This window comes from Lynx rufus, unplaced genomic scaffold (genome assembly GCF_022079265.1).
Source record: "Lynx rufus isolate CCGP_SWC_20201006 ecotype Redwood Valley unplaced genomic scaffold, mLynRuf1.p SCAF_2, whole genome shotgun sequence".
NCBI classification, from domain to species: domain Eukaryota; kingdom Metazoa; phylum Chordata; class Mammalia; order Carnivora; family Felidae; genus Lynx; species Lynx rufus.
In genome coordinates, this window is record NW_025814834.1 from 143870642 (window position 1) to 143889538 (window position 18897).

At 36.5% G+C, this 18897-nt stretch overlaps 1 protein-coding gene across 1 annotated transcript in view; it reads left to right on the forward strand.

Annotated features, from left to right (window-relative positions):
- EVI5 (ecotropic viral integration site 5) overlaps positions 1-18897 on the forward strand; it is a 240691-nt gene that overhangs the window by 87616 nt on the left and 134178 nt on the right. The window contains exons 6-9 of the mRNA XM_047086056.1: positions 139-264; positions 1630-1773; positions 3398-3487; positions 3592-3689. Coding sequence (XP_046942012.1) covers positions 139-264; positions 1630-1773; positions 3398-3487; positions 3592-3689 — 458 coding nt within the window. The remainder of the gene's footprint in view (positions 1-138; positions 265-1629; positions 1774-3397; positions 3488-3591; positions 3690-18897) is intronic.

Here is an 18897-nt window from a genome sequence, read left to right on the forward strand (position 1 = left end):
CAGTGTTCTTAACATTGTAACACATGGACATTCAAAAACATCTTTATACTTGGATGGGTTCTTAGTTTAAATAAGCATTTAGCTTTTTTGTGTATTACAGAACATTAACCTGTGTTGCTTTTCCCCCTTATATTGTAGATGCCAGAAGAAGAAGCTTTCTGTGTATTTGTTAAATTAATGCAAGATTATAGACTTCGTGAACTTTTTAAGCCAAGTATGGCAGAATTGGGCCTATGTATGTACCAGTTTGAATGCATGATACAGGTAAAATTGTAGTGTTAACGAAAAGCATATTGCCTTTATATTTTTGTCTTCTTGGTTTGAGTGACAACTAAGTAAATTCAATGTTAAAAGCATTTTAGCAATTGAAAAGTCAGTGTTTTAATCCCATGATTGTTGGTTGGTTAACACATCAGTTAGATGCTATCTGCTGGTAGAGCACAGTCTGGAACTTGACTGCAGTTTTCATATTCAGACTTGAAGCATTTATGCCAAATATATCACAACCACATTGCCTAAATGCATGAGTTTCCTTTTTATGCCCTATTGTATCCTATTATTGTTATAGAGACTTTGCTCTCACAAGAGCTCATGACATGACACTGACATCAGTTCACTTCTTTTCAGGCTTGTCTGTTCTTTCAGTCCTCTCTCCTGCCTTTCTTTCCCTTTTTATCTCACTTTTTTTGCTAGCCTGTAATATTTTCTTAAAATAATGCTTTTATGTTGCTAGTTTAAGACTCAGAGTGTAGTGACTGTGTGAGGGTGTAGAGAAGGGGAGGAGAGGAATCAAAATCAAGTGAAAAATATTTTTGAAATATTTTACCCTTCTAGAGTTAATTTATATATATTTTTTTAGTTTACTGTAATATTGTCCTGTAATATTATGGTGTAAGTATTCTCATTGACTTGAATTTCAATTAGATAAGCAGAACTTAAGAATATACGTTCAGGATTCAGCAGACATGAAAGCCTGCTTTTATGAGTCTGCTTTTCCCTGGCTGCCTTACCTGCAGGAGATATGCAAAGTGTTGGCACATTTTAAAGAAAAAGATAAAATGGGAATTGAGATGAATCTTAAATAAAATTTTCTTTCTGAAATAATGTTTTTAACCAACCTTAATTTCTCTTGGTTTATTTTCAGTTAATGTGTCATTTATGTTTTGAATTACTAGAATTGAGGAAGCATCTGTATTTTGGGTGAAAAGGTAGGAAGGTAAGGATGGGTGATCAATGGTAGATAGCACCAGAAAGTATTTCCACGTAGCATTTCTTTTCTTTAAAAATTTTTTTGGAATTACTACAGTTTTAGAAAAGTACAGAAAATATCAGACAGCTGTGTTCCTACCAACATGATTAAATAAATATTAAAGTTTTATTTATTTGTTTTAATTGTGATTTTTATTAGTAAATGTTCTAGATACAGCCTAAATTCTGACTCCACATCCTTTTCCCCTTCTTCCTTTCCCAGATAGTAACCACTTTCCTGAATGTATCAATTTCTACATCTTAACTTTTCTAAGTGATGCCTGATCTAATCTTTGAAATAGGCTATTAGTATACACACAATACTCTGGTTTAAAATGCCGAATTTTACTGTGTCTTAATTAATTCCTTTCTTTTCTTTAGGAGCATCTTCCAGAGCTCTTTGTACATTTTCAGTCTCAGAGTTTTCATACCTCAATGTATGCATCATCCTGGTTTCTGACTATCTTTCTTACGACTTTTCCATTACCAATTGCAACAAGGATATTTGATATCTTTATGTCTGAGGTAAGCTAGTGGGCAGACTTAGTGAGGGAATCATGGATTTAATCATTAGAGCAGGGCAATGAGGAGAACAATATAGGACACTCGTGTGTTCCATGCTTAACTACTTATAAGGATGCTCTCCTTTAAACCTGTAAAATACCTACCAAGTACTTGTTAGTTTCCCCATTTAATAAGTGATAGATGAGGAAGCTGAGACTTAGAGGAAAGTTAAGTATCTTGTCTGTGGATACAGCACCTAAGTGGTGTAGTGCCTGCATTTAAATGCAGGCAGACAAAATCTGGAGCCCACACTCTTTTGGGATTTTGTTTCTTTCTTTCTTTCTTTCTTTTTTTTTTTTTTTAAGAGCAATTGTGAGTATGAACTTAGGGAGAGGAGCAGAAGGGGAGAGAGAATCTTTTTTTTTAAAGTTTATTTATTTTGAGAGAGTGAGAAAGAGCGAGCAGGGGAAGCACAGAGAGAGAGGAGAGGGAGAATCCCAAGCAGGCTTCTCACTAACAGAGCCTGACTCAGGGTTTGAACCTACAAACTGCATGACCCAAGCTGAAATCAAGAGTCGGATACTTAACCAACTGAGCCACCCAGGCGCCCCTGACAGAGAAAGAATCTTAAGTAGGTGTCATGCTCAGTGTGGAGCCCAACACAGGTCTCGATCTCATGATCCTGGGATTATGACCTGAGCCAAAATCAAGAGTCAGATGCTCAACTGATTGAGCCACCCAGGCACCCTGGGGCCCACACTCTTAATCAGACCTCTGTATAGCTTCCTGATTGATTCAGGAGGTGAATCCATTCTTACTGATTCAGTGAGAATTAGTGAAAGGTGAAATTTGCCTTACAGTTAATATTATTGCAGTGCATCTGTTCCCCAAAGAGCAAGAAGTAATGAGCATAATTAAGTTTCTTCTATTCTATGAATATTTTGCAGGTAGTTCTTTTAATTGTCATGGTCATGTAGAGTCATCCTTTATCTTTTATTCTGTATTTTGGGTGAGAAGGTAGGAAGTAAGGTTAAGTGATAAATGGTAGCAAGCACTTGAAAGTGTTATTAATAATAATTAATAACATCTTAATCAGGGGTGACTGGCTGGCTCAGCTGGTAGAGCATGTGACTCTTGATCTCAGGGTGGTGAATTCAAGTCCCACCTTAGTGAATGAATTAAGTTAAAAATAAAATAAAATAAATAAGTTAAAAATAAATAAATACAACATCTTAAACCCAATGTTAGTTGTTATTAACTACATCTTGGGATGATCAGTTTATATTACCTAATTAAATTAATTTAGTTTGGAGTCAGCAAACTGATTTATGTACTAATCTTCCTGGTTGAAGTGTCAAATTCGTTCCTTCACTTATTTTTGTAAAAAGTTTTCTTGGAACATAGCCATGCCCTTTTGTTGTGTTGTCTTTGTCTGCTTTTGGGCTGTGGTGGCAGAGTTGAGTATTTGTGACAGTGACCACATGGCCCACAAAGTCTAAAATATTTGCTATCTGACTTTTTGCAGAGATGTTTGTCAGTTTCTAGTGTAGATCCCTAAATGTTTACCTTAATATTTTTTTGAATGATTAGTTTTTGTCAATGGAATAGTAAGAGAAGTTTGACTTTATGAAATGTGTTTCCACAGGGTTTAGAAATAGTATTTCGAGTAGGATTGGCACTTCTTCAAATGAATCAGGCAGAACTGATGCAACTTGACATGGAAGGGATGTTACAGGTAAGTCAGTTCATGATTTCTTGAGTGTCTTTAGATTTTACTGTTAGTTAACAAGAAACAGCACTAAGTAGTTCTTATGTTTTTCTTTTAATGTGTCTTTTTAGCACTTTCAGAAGGTCATTCCACATCAGTTTGATGGTGGCCCAGACAAATTAATCCAGGCAGCTTACCAAGTCAAATATAACTCAAAAAAAATGAAAAAGTAAGTATTTTATATTTTGGTTTTTAGTTATGGAGGTTTGTTGGAGCATATAGGAAATTAAATGGAAACATCAAAGAGTCCAGTGATCAGTGCCATTTTCCTCTTCAGTTTATAGAAATGTAGTATTTTGTTTGGTGGTATTGGATAACATAAATCTAATGTTGGAATTTCGTACTTCTCCCCTTTCCCATTCCACATTGACTGGAATTAGGAACCTGGTAAGTTTATACATGTGAGTGTACTGTTACTTTGAAAACCACTTTTATGGTGTGATCCACTTCACTGACACTCTTTTCCTCTCGACCCCAAAGTGTCACTTAAGTTCAGGATTAGCCTAGCCAATAAGATAGGTATGAAGTATAGATTGAGAATTGAAGTTGTATTGTGTATTATTTTTGAATGAAACTTTTCTTGATACATATTTAATAGAAATTCAAGGTGTAAGCAGTCTTGGCTCACAAAGGTTAATTTTTTTTTTTAATTTTTTTTTTTAACGTTTTATTTATTTTTGAGACAGAGAGAGACAGAACATGAACGGGGGAGGGGCAGAGAGAGAGGGAGACACAGAATCGGAAGCAGGCTCCAGGCTCTGAGCCATCAGCCCAGAGCCTGATGCGGGGCTCGAACTCACGGACCGCGAGATCGTGACCTGAGCTGAAGTCGGACGCTCAACCGACTGAGCCACCCAGGTGCCCCAAAGGTTAATTTTTGAAATATGGTAAAAGTACTAAGAACGACAACTCTTAATCCTCTAGCTTCTAGTATTTAAATAAATCTAAGCTGGAGACCATAATTACCATTCCCGACACTAGTTTCTATTGTACAGGATGCTTTAAAATGCTAGCAATACTCTATGCTAGCAATTCTCAATACCTTCCCTGCTGTAGCATGAAATTAGTTTCATGTGTATGATATAACTCCCATGGGTGTTTCTACCCCAGGAAGTATATTAGAATATGAATGAGAATTATGTTATTAAAATTAGCTCTAACTCACAAAAATAAGCTACAATTTATGAACTTTCACTATTATTAATACATGACTTGTGAAATTTCTAAATCACATTACACCATCATCTTGAGACATTATTGATCAAAAAGCTATTCTGCTCTGTAATTGAAAAAAACCTTTAGGAGCCATGTTAACTTCTAGCTCTTGGTAAAACCACGTTTGTTTGTTTATTTATTATAATTTACCTTTATTTATTTATTTAAGTTTATTTACTTATTTTGAGAGAGAGAGAGAGTGTCTATCGGTGCAGGGCCTGAGACAGGGCTGGAAATCATGAACTGTGAGATTATGATCTCAGCTGAAACCAAGAGTCAGACACTGAACTGACTGAGGCACCCAGGTGCCCTGGTAGAACCACATTTAAATCACACTAGCCAAAAAGAAAATTTATTTTACTTTAATTATATATTACAGGATAACTGATTCTTCTTGTAGATTTTATTTGTGACCAGTATAATCCCATTTCTGAAATTTTAGTTATTCTATTTACTTACTAATCTCTGACCCTCTACTTCATTCACTCCCTTCCTCATATGATGTCTCTGTTCCACTTTAAGATCTCTATTCTGATGTTTAATAGCCTTCCTCTGGTCTGAATAAGTATAGCTCCTCTGATGTTTTGTACATGTATTCATGTAGCCAAGTGTTGGAGAAAATTGCATAAACAGATTGCTGGCATTAAGTTCTATCTGCATTGCCACTCTAAGTATGTTTTTGTGTTGTCCTTGATGAATTCTCCCATTACCCTGGCAGTGATTTCAGATTTTACCATTTTCCCCAGATTCTTTCCCCATTTTGCCACATCTGCTCTTCAGATTATTTTGCTTGTTAATTCATCAGCCATCACTTTCAAACTCCCTGAAGTTTTTTTCTCCTGTAACTTGCAGCTTGCAGAGTTAGCCATGTTTCTTTTCTTCCTTTTTAGAATATAGTATTTCTTTTCCTTTACAGTGCTAATTCATGATGTCATTTCCATCTGTTCCAGGTCCTTGCTCCACTAGTTGTTTCTCATTTTATCTTCATCCCCTCTTTCTGTTTAATTCTTCAATGTACAAAGGTATTTTTGAGTTCTGACTTAAAAGCAACAAAATACTACCTACCTTAACATAGCATTTCACTCCCCTTTTATGAAGCTTAATTGTGAAGGAAAGAATAGTTTGCTCATTAGCTCTAGATCATATTTCATTTGCCTTTTTTTTCAATTGGGATAATTTTCAAAAATACAGAAAGAGACACTGGAATAATAAAGAAATAATAGTAAAGAAATTATCATCTAGCTTGAAGAGTTAATATTGACCTCTTAAAAAATTTTAATTCCAATATAGTTAACACATGATGTTACTTTAGTTTCAAGTGTACAATATAGTGATTGAACATAAATATTTTGTCATTTATTTCATCTACTTTCCTAGTAGATAAAATTCTATTTTATTTGTAAGTAAATAATAGAAATCATGACATTTCACTCCTTCAATATTCAATATATAAAGCAGGATGAAGGGCATAGTGTGATGGGGTGCTATTTTAGGTAGAACATGGATAGGATATATAGACTGATATGGTACCATTTGAGCTGACACTTGAGAGAAGTAAGAGAGGGAACCATGAGATTGTATTCCATGCTGAGAGAACAGTAAATGTAACGACTGAGGCCAGGATGTAATTGATATAATTAAGGAACAGCAAAAAGCCAGTGTAACTGTAGCATAGGCAAATAGGAGTCTGTTGGCTAATGAAGTCCAGAACATAGTAGGGAGCAAAGGGTACTTTAACCTGGGCTGTTGTAGGGATGGGATGTCCACTCTCACCACTGTTGTTTAACATAGTGTTGGAAGTTCTAGCATTAGCAATCAGACAACAAAATGAAATAAACGGCATCAAAATTGGCAAAGAAGAAGTCAAACTTTCACTTTTGGCAGACAACATGATACTCTACATGGAAAACCCGAACGACTCCACCAAAAGAACTGATACGTGAATTCAGCAAAGTCGCAGGGTACAAAATCAATGTACAGAAATCGGTTGCATTTTTATACACCAATAATGAAGCAACAGAGAGAGAAATAAAGAAACTGATCCCATTTACAGTTGCACCAAGAACCATAAAATGCCTGGGAAAACCTAACCAAAGATATAAAAGATCTGTATGCTGAAAACTATAGAAAATTTATGAAGGAAATTGAAGAAGACACAAAGAAATGGAAAAATATTCCATGCTCATGGATTGGAAGAATAAATATTGTTGAAGTGTCAATACTACCCAAAGCAATCTATACATTCAGGGCAATCCCAATCAAAATTGCACCAGCATTCTTCTCAAAGCTAGAACAAACAATCGTAAAATTTGTATGGAACCACAAAAGACCCCGAATAGCCAAAGTAATATTGAAGAACCAGAGCGGGAGGCATCACAATCCCAGTCTTTAGCCTCTACTACAAAGCTGTAATCATCAAGACAGCATGGTATTGGCACAAAAACAGACACACAGACCAATGGAATAGAATAGAGACCCCAGATTTGGACCCACAAATGTATGGCCAACTAATCTTTGACAAAGCAGGAAAGAATATCCAATGGAATGAAGACAGTCTCTTCAGCAAGTGGTGCTGGGAAAACTGGACAGCAACATGCAGAAGAATGAACCTGGACCACTTTCTTACACCATTCACAAAAATAAACTCAAAATGGATGAAAGATCTAATAATGTAAGACAGGAAGCCATCAAAATCCTCGAGGAGAAAGCAGGCAAAAACCTCCTTGATTTTGGCCGCAGCAACTTCTTACTCAACACGTCTCCGGAGGCAAGGGAAACAAAAGCAAAAATGAACTACTTGGACCTCATCAGGATAAAAAACCTCTGCACTGCAAAGGAAACAATCAACAAAACTAAAAGGCAACCAACAGAATGGGAAAAGATATTTGTAAATGACATATCAGATAAAGGGTTAGTATCCAAAATCTATAAAGAACTTACCAAGCTCAACACCCAGAAAACAAATAATCCAGTGAAGAAATGGGCAGAAGACATGAATAGACACTTTTCCAAAGAAGACATCCAGATGGCCCAAAGACATGTGAAAAGATGCTCAATATCTTGCATCATCAGGAAGTACAACTCAAAGCCACACTGAGATACCACCTCACACTGATCAGAGTGGCTAAAATGAACAACTCAGGAAAGTACAGATGCTGGCGAAGATGTGGAGAAAGGGGAACCCTCTTGCACTGTTGGTGGGAATGCAAACTGGTGTAGCTGCTCTGGAAAACAGTATGGAGGTTCCTCAAAAAATTAAAAATAGAACTACCCTACGACCCAGCAATAGCACACTGGGAATTTACCCAAGGGATACAGGAGTGCTGATGCATAGGGACACATGTACCCCAATGTTTATAGCAGCACTTTCAACAATGGCCAAATTATGGAAAGAGCCTAAATGTCCATCAACTGATGAATGCATTATGAAGATGTGGTTTATATATACTGTTGGAGAGCAAGAAGCCGGAGGCACCATCTTTAAGGAAAGGGACGGAGCAGCAAGGAACTGAAAACAGTTTCATTCCCAGGCAGAAAGCCGCTGGGACTGCACGTTCTTTCCAGAAGGACACCATATGGACACCAGGTCTGGGATAAGAATGTTTTGTTGGCACCAGATGTACTAATGACCATGCAGTATGGAATACATTGTAAGTGCATGACCTGCCAAGATGCCGAATAGTATGTTGTATGTGCTTGCTGTTAACAGTTTGCAAAAATAAAAGAGGCTTGATCCAGGGGACCGATGCTTCAGCTCCTGGAGAGTCTTAGCTCCCTGCTTTGTAATTCTCTCATCACCTCACCTTTAGGACCTCTCTACATATACAATGGAATACTACTTGGCAACGAGAAAGAATGAAATCATGCCATTTGCAGCAATGTGGATGGAATGGAGGGTATTATGCTAATTGAAATAAGTCAGTCCAGAGAAGGACAGATACCATGTTTTCACTCATATGTGGATCTTGAGAAACTTGACAGAAGACGATGGGGGAAGGGAAGGGGAAAAAATAGTTACAAACAGAGAGGGAGGGAGACAAACCACAAGAGACTCTTATATACAGAGAACAAACTGAGGGTTGATGAGGGGTGTGGGGGGGGAATGGATGATAGGCATTGAGGAGGGCACTTGTTGGGATGAGCACTGGGTGTTGTATGCAAGCCATTTTTACAATAAATTAGAGTAAAAAAGTGAACCTGGGCTGTTGTATAAGGAAGGGTATAAGGTAATTACTACCTACATGTGGCTATTTGAATTATAATAAGGATTTAATTCATCAGTTAGATTAGCTACATTTCAAGTGCTCATTACTTACTTACATTTGGCTAGTTGTTACCATATTGGATGGCACGTATCTAGAACATTTGTTGTAAAGTTCTGTTGGACATGTTGGCCTCCTCAGAGACCAGACTTATGTTTTGAGGGGAAGCCATTAGAGGATAATTAGAAATTATTTTAAAATTTCACTCTTTCTGCTGTATAAAGAGTAGGTAGGGGGTTCTCCAGGTGAAGAGAAGGAGGGCATTTTAGGTAGATAATATGTACAAAGGCTCAGAGGTTCCTTTAAGACAAAAAAGTTGGAAGCAGTCATTCTTAGGCTTTGATTTTGGTTATAATTTTTTTGGCATACTTTTAAACTTTTTAAAAAGTTAAAATAATACATGTGTATGTAAGAAAATCCATACCTGTTTTTAGGGGGATCCATTTGAAAGTAAGTTGAGATACTGTGCTGTTTTTCTTAAATACGTGAATGAATGTGTACATCCTAAGAACAAGGATTTCTTTCTTTCTTTCTTCCTTTCTTTCTTTCTTCCTTTCTTCCTTTCTTCCTTTCTTCCTTTCTTCCTTTCTTCCTTTCTTCCTTTCTTCCTTTCTTCCTTTCTTCCTTTCTTCCTTTCGCAGAACCTAATAATCAAAATCAAGAAATTATCATAGATACAGTACTATAACATAATTCCCCATGCATGTTCAAGTTTTATCACTTGCCTCAATAATATTCTTTATAACTATTTCCCCTTCCAAGCCCTCCCAACCCTCTCTCCTGTCTACTCCCTACCCCTTTCTTACCTCCCGGGTCCTGGATCCATTCTAAGTACTCCACAATCATGTATTGCATTAGTTGTTGTGTCACATCAGTCTCCTTTAATCTGAAACAGCCCCTCCACTCTTTGTATTTCTTGGCCTTGATATATTTGAAGAGTACAAGTTAGTTATTTTGTGGAAAATCCCACAGTTTGGAGTTTTCTGACATTTCCTCATGATTACATTCAGATTGTACATTTTTGGCAGGTATACCAATGATATATCTTCTCAATTAACTGCGATGGACATATGATACTCGTTTGTCTCAAAATTGATGTTATCTCTAATCATTGGGTTAAGGTGATGTTTGCCAGATTTCACTACTATGAAGTTATTACTTTGCCTTTTATTACTAAGTATTTGCATCCAGATGCTTTGAGATTATATAACTTCCTGTTCTTTACCAAGCCTTCCCTTATGATTTTCTCACTCCCTCATTCCTGCTTTATTAATTGGCATTATACTGTAAGAAAGAGCTTCTTCTAATATATTAATCCATTTATTTATATAAGTGAATTTGTAGGCTCTTTTTTTATTTGGTGAATTATAATCCATCACTCTCAAATTGTCTCTGCTTTGTCCAGTGAAACATATTCCCATGATTCTTTGAGAATATCCTTATTTAAGATAGAAAAAACGCTCTAGACTCCTCTTGTGCCTTACCTGCTCCTGCACAGGAACAAGTAATTTCTCCCAAGAGCCCTGGTTACTTTTAGTAAGCTTTGAAACGTAACCTGAATGTAATGGATAGACACTGAAGCAGTTTAGCTCTGGGAGTTGCATGATCCAAATCAACATTTTAAAAATGTCATCCTGGTAATAGTATACAGAAAAGATTGAATTATGAAACTGGCAGTAGAGAGAACAGTTACGAGGTTCCTGTAGTAGTTTAGGCAAGCTATTATGAAGGCCTAAAAATGCTGCCAGGAAAAGGGGAATAAAGTAGCTCTGTAGCTACTTTGAAGTATCTTTGTAGACATCTTATAAGCACACCTTGACCAACTGATCAAGGTCAAAATCAACAGTGATATCCTGGTGATAGTTTATACCCTTGATATGATATGATGAAAATGGGACTGACTTCTGTGGTGTTCTTGCTCCAAACCCATAATCCCAATATAATTGTGAACAAAATTGAGACAAATCCCAATTAAGGAATATTCTACAAAATGCCCAACCAGTACTCCTCAAATTATCAAGGTCATCAAAAACATGGAAAATCATGGAAAATCGGAAAAATTGTCATAGCCAAGAGGAGCCAAAGAAGACACGATAACTAAATATACTGTGATACCCTAAATGGGATCTTAGAATAGGAAAAGGACATTAGACAGACTTAGAAATCTGAATATGGTATTGACTTTAGTTAACAATGTTTCAATATTAGTTCATTAATTGTTATAAATGTACTATATTAATGTAAGATGTTAAACATAGGAGAAACTAGGGACAGGGTATATGGGAACTGTATATTCTTCTCAATTATGTTGTAAATCTAAAACTCTTCTCAAAAATAAAGTTTATTAAAAAACACTCTCCATGCAGATGAAGATAGAACAGTGTATTTTAGAGCATTGTTGAGGTTGAATTGAACATGCTTGGTGATTGTGTTGGGGTTAAATGATGACTTCTAATGTTTTGTTTTAGTAGCGTGAGTGAATAATGATAACATTTATCACTTGACATATAACAAAATACCCACTTAAAAATAGGCACTTGTGAAAACTGTGAACTTACTTCAACGGTGAAGCCATTGATCAAAGCTTTTTGCACCTCTTGAGAGTCTTTTTTATGAATTCTTTTGGATATCAAATTCTTTTAGATATACCAGAATAAGAGGCATGGTAGTGTAGCAGTCAAGAGTATGACCTTAGGCAAGTTTTCCAACCTTCCTAAGCCTCAAAATGGGCATAACAACCTACATTAAAATGTCACTGTGGACAGAGGATTGTGGGAAGGTGAAGTATAGAAAACACCAGGAATCTGTCTCCCATTTAGACAACAGTTGCAGTGGTAGAATCTGATATAACTGTTTTGGAACTCTGGGGTTTATTGAAGGTTTGTAACTTCTAGGGGAAGGGTTGGATGGTGAATTGTGCTCAGTTTGGTCACTTTCAACTTTTAGCACATTAACACCCTTGGTATCATCTTCCACCCTTCAGCCACATGGCATTGCAGCTGTGTTTCTATTCCTGGAGCACCTGCATGCAACTTGGGGGAACCAGGGTGGACAAAAATGACCTTGTCTTCCAGATACTAGGGATCTGTGTGTTCTGATTGCTGGTTGCTGTTCTGTTTCTGATCACAGGTACAAGGAAGTGAGCAGTCATTGGTGTTATACCTCTCCCCATTGTTGTTACACTGCTTTCCATTGTTGCAAGTCTTCTCTTCCTCCAGCTGAAATTGCAGCCAAGAGATTTAAAGGGCTGTCATCCTTCTCTTCCCTTTTTTTTTCTTTTTTTCCCCCTTTGGGAGCCAGACAGGAGAGACTAGGACACCGAAAAACAACTGCATATATGGGGGAAATTAGAAAGTGATTGTGTGTGCTCAGGCAAAGGCTCAGAAAGGTCCTAGGACACTTTACAGCTCAGGTTGATCATTAGCAAAAAGACAGCCTATAACAGTCAAAAGGACAAAACCAATAATGAAAAATAGCAAACCCTGGGAGAGGGAGAGAATGTGATTTCCAGAGTTACCACATTACTAGATTCTAATATCTAGTTTTTAACAAAAATCACAAGGCATATGAAAAAAAGAGAAAGTATGGCCAAAGGTGGGGGAGGGGAGGAGAAGTTGACCCTTAAACAACACGGGTTTGAACTGTGCTCATTGACTTACATGCAGATTATTTTTGATAAATGCAATACAGTACTGAATGTATTTTCTCTTATAGTTTTCTTAATAACATTTTCTTTTCTGCAGCTACCTTCATTGTAAGATTATAATATATATATATATATATATATATATATATATATATATATATACACACACACACACACACACAAAATGTATGTTCATTATGCTGTCAGGAAGGGTTCCAGTCAACACTAGTAAAGTTTTTGCAGAGTCAGAAGTTACACATAGATTTTTAACTGCACAAGGGTGACAGCACTTCTGATCCTCATGTTATTCAAGGGTCAGTTATAAATAGAAACTGTATCTGAAAGACTTGATGGCAGATGTAGTAGACAGAGATTTTAAAAGACGCTTAAAAAACTGAAGTTAGATGTGGGGAAAACCAAGAAAAAGATGTGTGAACAAAATGGAAATGTCAATAAAGAGATAGAAGACCTAAAAAGAAACCAAAAAAAACAAAAAAAAAAAAAAAAAAAAAAAAACCCGCTAGATCTGAAAGGTCCAGGAACTAAAATGAAAAAGAGTGATTGACAATCCCAGACTTTAGCCTCTACTACAAAGCTGTCATCATCAAGACAGCATGGTATTGGCACAAAAACAGACACATAGACCAATGGAATAGAATAGAAACCCCAGAACTAGACCCACAAACGTATGGCCAACTCATCTTTGACAAAGCAGGAAAGAACATCCAATGGAAAAAAGACAGCCTCTTTAACAAATGGTGCTGGGAGAACTGGACAGCAACATGCAGAAGGTTGAAACTAGACCACTTTCTCACACCATTCACAAAAATAAACTCAAAATGGATAAAGGACCTAAATGTGAGACAGGAAACCATCAAAACCTTAGAGGAGAAAGCAGGAAAAGACCTCTCTGACCTCAGCCGTAGCAATCTCTTACTCGACACATCCCCAAAGGCAAGGGAATTAAAAGCAAAAGTGAATTACTGGGACCTTATGAAGATCAAAAGCTTCTGCACAGCAAAGGAAACAACCAACAAAACTAAAAGGCAACCAACGCAATGGGAAAAGATATTTGCAAATGACATATCGGACAAAGGGCTAGTATCTAAAATCTATAAAGAGCTCACCAAACTCCACACCCGAAAAACAAATAACCCAGTGAAGAAATGGGCGGAAAACATGAATAGACACTTCTCTAAAGAAGACATCCAGATGGCCAACAGGCACATCCAGCGTCACTCCTTATCAGGGAAATACAAATCAAAACCACACTCAGATATCACCTCACACCAGTCAGAGTGGCCAAAATGAACAAATCAGGAGACTATAGATGCTGGAGAGGATGTGGAGAAACGGGAACCCTCTTGCACTGTTGGTGGGAATGCAAATTGGTGCAGCCGCTCTGGAAAGCAGTGTGGAGGTTCCTCAGAAAATTAAAAATAGACCTACCCTATAACCCAGCAATAGCACTGCTAGGAATTTATCCAAGGGATACAGGAGTACTGATGCATAGGGGCACTTGTACCCCAATGTTCATAGCAGCACTCTCAACAATAGCCAAATTATGGAAAGAGCCTAAATGTCCATCAACTGATGAATGGATAAAGAAATTGTGGTTTATATACACAATGGAATACTACGTGGCAATGAGAAAAAATGAAATATGGCCTTTTGTAGCAACGTGGATGGAACTGGAGAGTGTGATGCTAAGTGAAATAAGCCATACAGAGAAAGACAGATACCATATGGTTTCACTCTTATGTGGATCCTGAGAAACTTAACAGGAACCCATGGGGGAGGGGAAGGAAAAAAAAAAAAAAAAGAGGTTAGAGTGGGAGAGAGCCAAAGCATAAGAGACTGTTAAAAACTGAGAACAAACTGAGGGTTAATGGGGGGTGGGAGGGAGGGGAGGGTGGGTGATGGGTATTGAGGAGGGCACCTTTTGGGATGAGCACTAGGTGTTGTATGGAAACCAATTTGTCAATAAATTTCATATATATATAAAAAAAAAAAGAGAGGCAGATTTGAGCAGGCAGAAGCATAAGTGAACTTGAAGGTAGAATATTGAAAATTACTGTATCTGAGGAACAAAAAGATAAAAGATCAAAGAAAAGTGAACAGAGCATAGGAGGCCTGTGGGAAATCATGAAGGGTACCAACATACACATTGTGGGAGTCCCAGAAGAAGAGAGAGAAAAAGGGGCAGAGAGAATATTTGAAGATAGAATGGCTGGAAATTTCCCAGATTTTTTGAAAGACATGGATATAAACATCTAAGAAGGTTCAAGAACTCCAAGTAAAGTGAAGTCAAAGAGACCCACACTGAGACACATCATAATCACATTTGCAAAAGGGAAAATTTTGAAAGCACAAGAGAAGCCAATCACCACAAACAAGGGTTTGTCAATAAGACTGCAAGCAGAGTTCTCATCATAAACTTTTGAGGCCAAAAGATAATGGGCCAATGTAGTCAAAGTGCTAAAAGAAAAAAATAAAAAAATTGTCAACCAAGAATCCTATATCTGGCAAAACCATCCCTCAAAAGTGAAGAAAAATCAAGACATTTTCAGACAAAGCCAGAGGGAGCTCATTACCAATTGACCTGCCTTGCAAGAAATGCTCATTCCTGCAGTGTGAAAGTGAAGAACACTAGACAGTAAATCAAAGTTGTATCAAAAAATAAAGATCTCAGTTAATGTAAACACATGGGCAATTATAAAAGCTGTTATTGTAACAGTGGATTATTACTACTTGTTTTCTACATGATTTAAGAGACTAATACTTTAAAAAAGAACAATTACTAGTCTAAAAGCTAGTATTACTGTAATTTTTGTTTGCAATTCCAAATCCTGTTTTCTATATAATTTAAGAGTAGATATTGTATACCTAAAACTAATATAATGCTGTATGTTAACTACACTGGAGTTAAAATTTAAAAAATTTTTAAAATATCTTAAAAAGTGATTATGACTCATACACACACACACACACACGCACGCACAAAGACTAAATCAGAAAGAAATGGAAAATCTGAGTAGATCTATAACTAGTAAGGTAATTGAATCAGTAATCAAAAGTCTCTGGACAAGAAAACCCTGTTGGCTTAACTGGTGAATTCTACTACACGTTTTTTTTTTTTTTTTTTTAAATGTTATTTTACTTTTGAGGGAGAGACAGAGCACAGTGGGGGAGGAGCAGAGAGAGAGGTAGACATGAATCCAAAGCAGGCTCCAGGCTATGAGCTGTCAGCACAGAGCCCAACATGGGGCTTGAACCCACGAACTGCAAGATCATGACCTGAGTTGAAATTGGATGCTTAACTGACTGAGCCACCCAGGTGCCCCTACTACACATTTAAAGAAGGACTAACATATTTTCAAACTTTTTCAAAAAATAGGAGGGAATACCTCCTAACTCATTTTATGAGGTCAGCATTACCTGATAACAAAACCAGATAAAGGTACTACATGAAAAGAATACTATGGGTAAATATTCCTTGTAAACATTGATGTAAAAGTCCTCAACAAAATACTGAATAAACCAAATTCAGCAACACACTAAAAGGACTATACACCACTGTCACATGGGTTTTATTCCTGGAATGCAAGGATAGTTCAACATACAAAAATTTATCCGTGTAGTTTTTTACAAAACTCAACATCCTACCATGATAGAAACACATAACAGAGTAGGAATACAAGGAAACTACCTCAACAAAATAAAAGCCATTCCCATATATGAAAAACCCACAGCAAACATCATACTCAGTGGTGAAAGACTAGAAGTTTTTCTCCTAAGATCAAGAACAAGGCAAGGATCCTTGATAATGCAATTTCTGTTAAACATAGTATTGGAAGTAGCAAAAGAAATAAAGGGGAAAAGAAATAGTCATCCAAATTGGAAAGGAAAAAGTAAAATTATCTGTTGACAGACAACATGATCTTATATATAGAAAAACTCTTCTACCAAAACAAAAAAAACCCAGAGCTGATAAACACATGCAACTAACTAGCAGTAAACAAAATTAGTTGCATTTCTGTACATTAGCAATGAACAACTTGGAAATTAAGAAAATTATTCCATTTGCAATAGTATCAAAAATCATAAAATATTTCTTTCACCCTTTTTAAAGAAATTTATATTTTAGTTAACATTCAGTGCAATTACGGTTTCAGGAGTAGAATTCAGTAATTCATCACTTAGATACAACACCCAGAGCTGAACACAAGTGCCTTCCTTAGTACCCTTCACCCATCTAGCACATCTCCCATGCACCTCCCTCTGTCAACCCCGAGTTTGTTCTCTATCATTAAGAGTCTTTTGTGGTTTGTTTCCCTCTTTTCTTTTTTTCCCAAGACTAAAATATTTAAGAATTAACCAAGGAAGTGAAAGACGTGTACAATGAAAACTAGCAGAATGTTTCTGAAAGAGAACATAAATAAATGGAAGCATATTCCATGTTCATTGATTAGAAGAAGACTTAATATTGTTAACACATCAGTATTACCCAACGTGACCTACAGAGTCAGTGCAGTCCCTCTCAAAATCCCAATGATATTTTTGCAGAAATAGAAAACTCCATCCTAAAATTAATAAATAAACTGAAAGAACCCAAATAGCTAAAACCATCTTAAAAAGGACTACAAAGCTTGAGGGCTCATGCTTCTTGATTTCCAAGCTTACTACCAAGCTATCATAATCAAAACAGGGTACTGAAATAAAGATAGATGTATAGACCAAAGAGCTCCAAGAAATAACCCCTCACATATATGATCAAATGATTTTTGACAAAGGTGCTAAAACCATTCCCTAGGGAAAGGACTGTCTCTTCAGCAAATGATACTGGGAAAACTGGATATCCACATGCAAAAGAATAAAGTTGGACCCTTATTTAACAACATACACAAAATATGTCAAAATGGATTGTGGTGCCTGGGTTAAGCTCAGTTGGTTAAGCATCCGACTTTTGCTTGGGTTCTGATTTTGCAGTTTGTGAGTTTGAACCCTGTGTTGGGCTCTGTGCTTACAGCTCTGAGCCTAGAGCCTGCTTTGGATTCATGTCTCCCTCTCTCTTCCCCTACCCTGTTTGCACTCTGTCTCTCCCTCTTTCTCAAAGATAAATAAACATTTAAAAAAATTTAAAAAGTCAAAATGGATCAAATATTTAAATGTAAGAATTGAAACTATAAAACTCTTAGATGAAAACATTGGACAAAAGCTTAGAATTACATTTGACAATGACTTCTTGGATTTGACAGCAAAGTCTCGGGCAACAAAAGAAAAGATAAACAAATTGACCTTTGAGAAAATTAAAACATTTTGCACATCCCAAGACACTCTCACTAGACTAACAAGGCAACCCACAGAATGAGAGAAGATATTTGCAAATCATGTGTCTGATGAGGGACTAATATCGACAATGTATAGAGAACCCCTAAACCTCAGAAGCAAAAAACAACTGGATTCAAAATTGGCAAAAGTCTTGAGTAGGCATTTCTCCAAAGAAGAAATACAAATGATCAATAAGCACATAAAAAGTTTCTCAACACAGGTATAATATAGATGAAACTTGGGGACATTATGCTGGGTAAAATAAGCTAGTCACAATAGGACAAATACTGTGTGATTCCATTTATATGATATACTTACTATTTTCAAATTTATAGAGACAGAATGTAAAATGGTTTTGCCAGGACCTAGTGAGAGGGAGGAATGGGATTTTATTGTTTCAAGGGTATAGAGTTTCAGTTTCATAAGATGAAAAAAAAGAACTATGGACATGATGGTGGTGTTGGTTGCACATTATAAATATATTAAATATCACTGAACTGTATATTAAAAATGGTTGATGATAAATTTTGCTATGTGTATTTTATCACAGTAAAAAAAAAGTTATCAGTTAAATGAGACTTTATAGTAAATAATAGATTTTTTATCCTTTGAGGGAGAATTTGATTTTTGACAGTAGTTATATAAGTTTTTGGGGGCCTGGTCTTGTTAGTATTAGGAGTAGTTAAACTTGTTACTTTTTATTTTTTTATTAAAAAATTTTTTTAAAGTTTATTTGTTTATTTTGAGAGAGAGAATGTGAGGAGGGTAGAGGCCGAGAGAGAAATCTAAGCAGGCTCTGCAGTGTCCATGCAGAGCTTGATGTAGGGCTCAGACTCACAAACCGTGAGATCATGACCTGGGCTGAAAGTAAGAGTAGGATTCTCAACCACCTGAGCCACTCAGCGCCTAGTGGTTAAATTTGT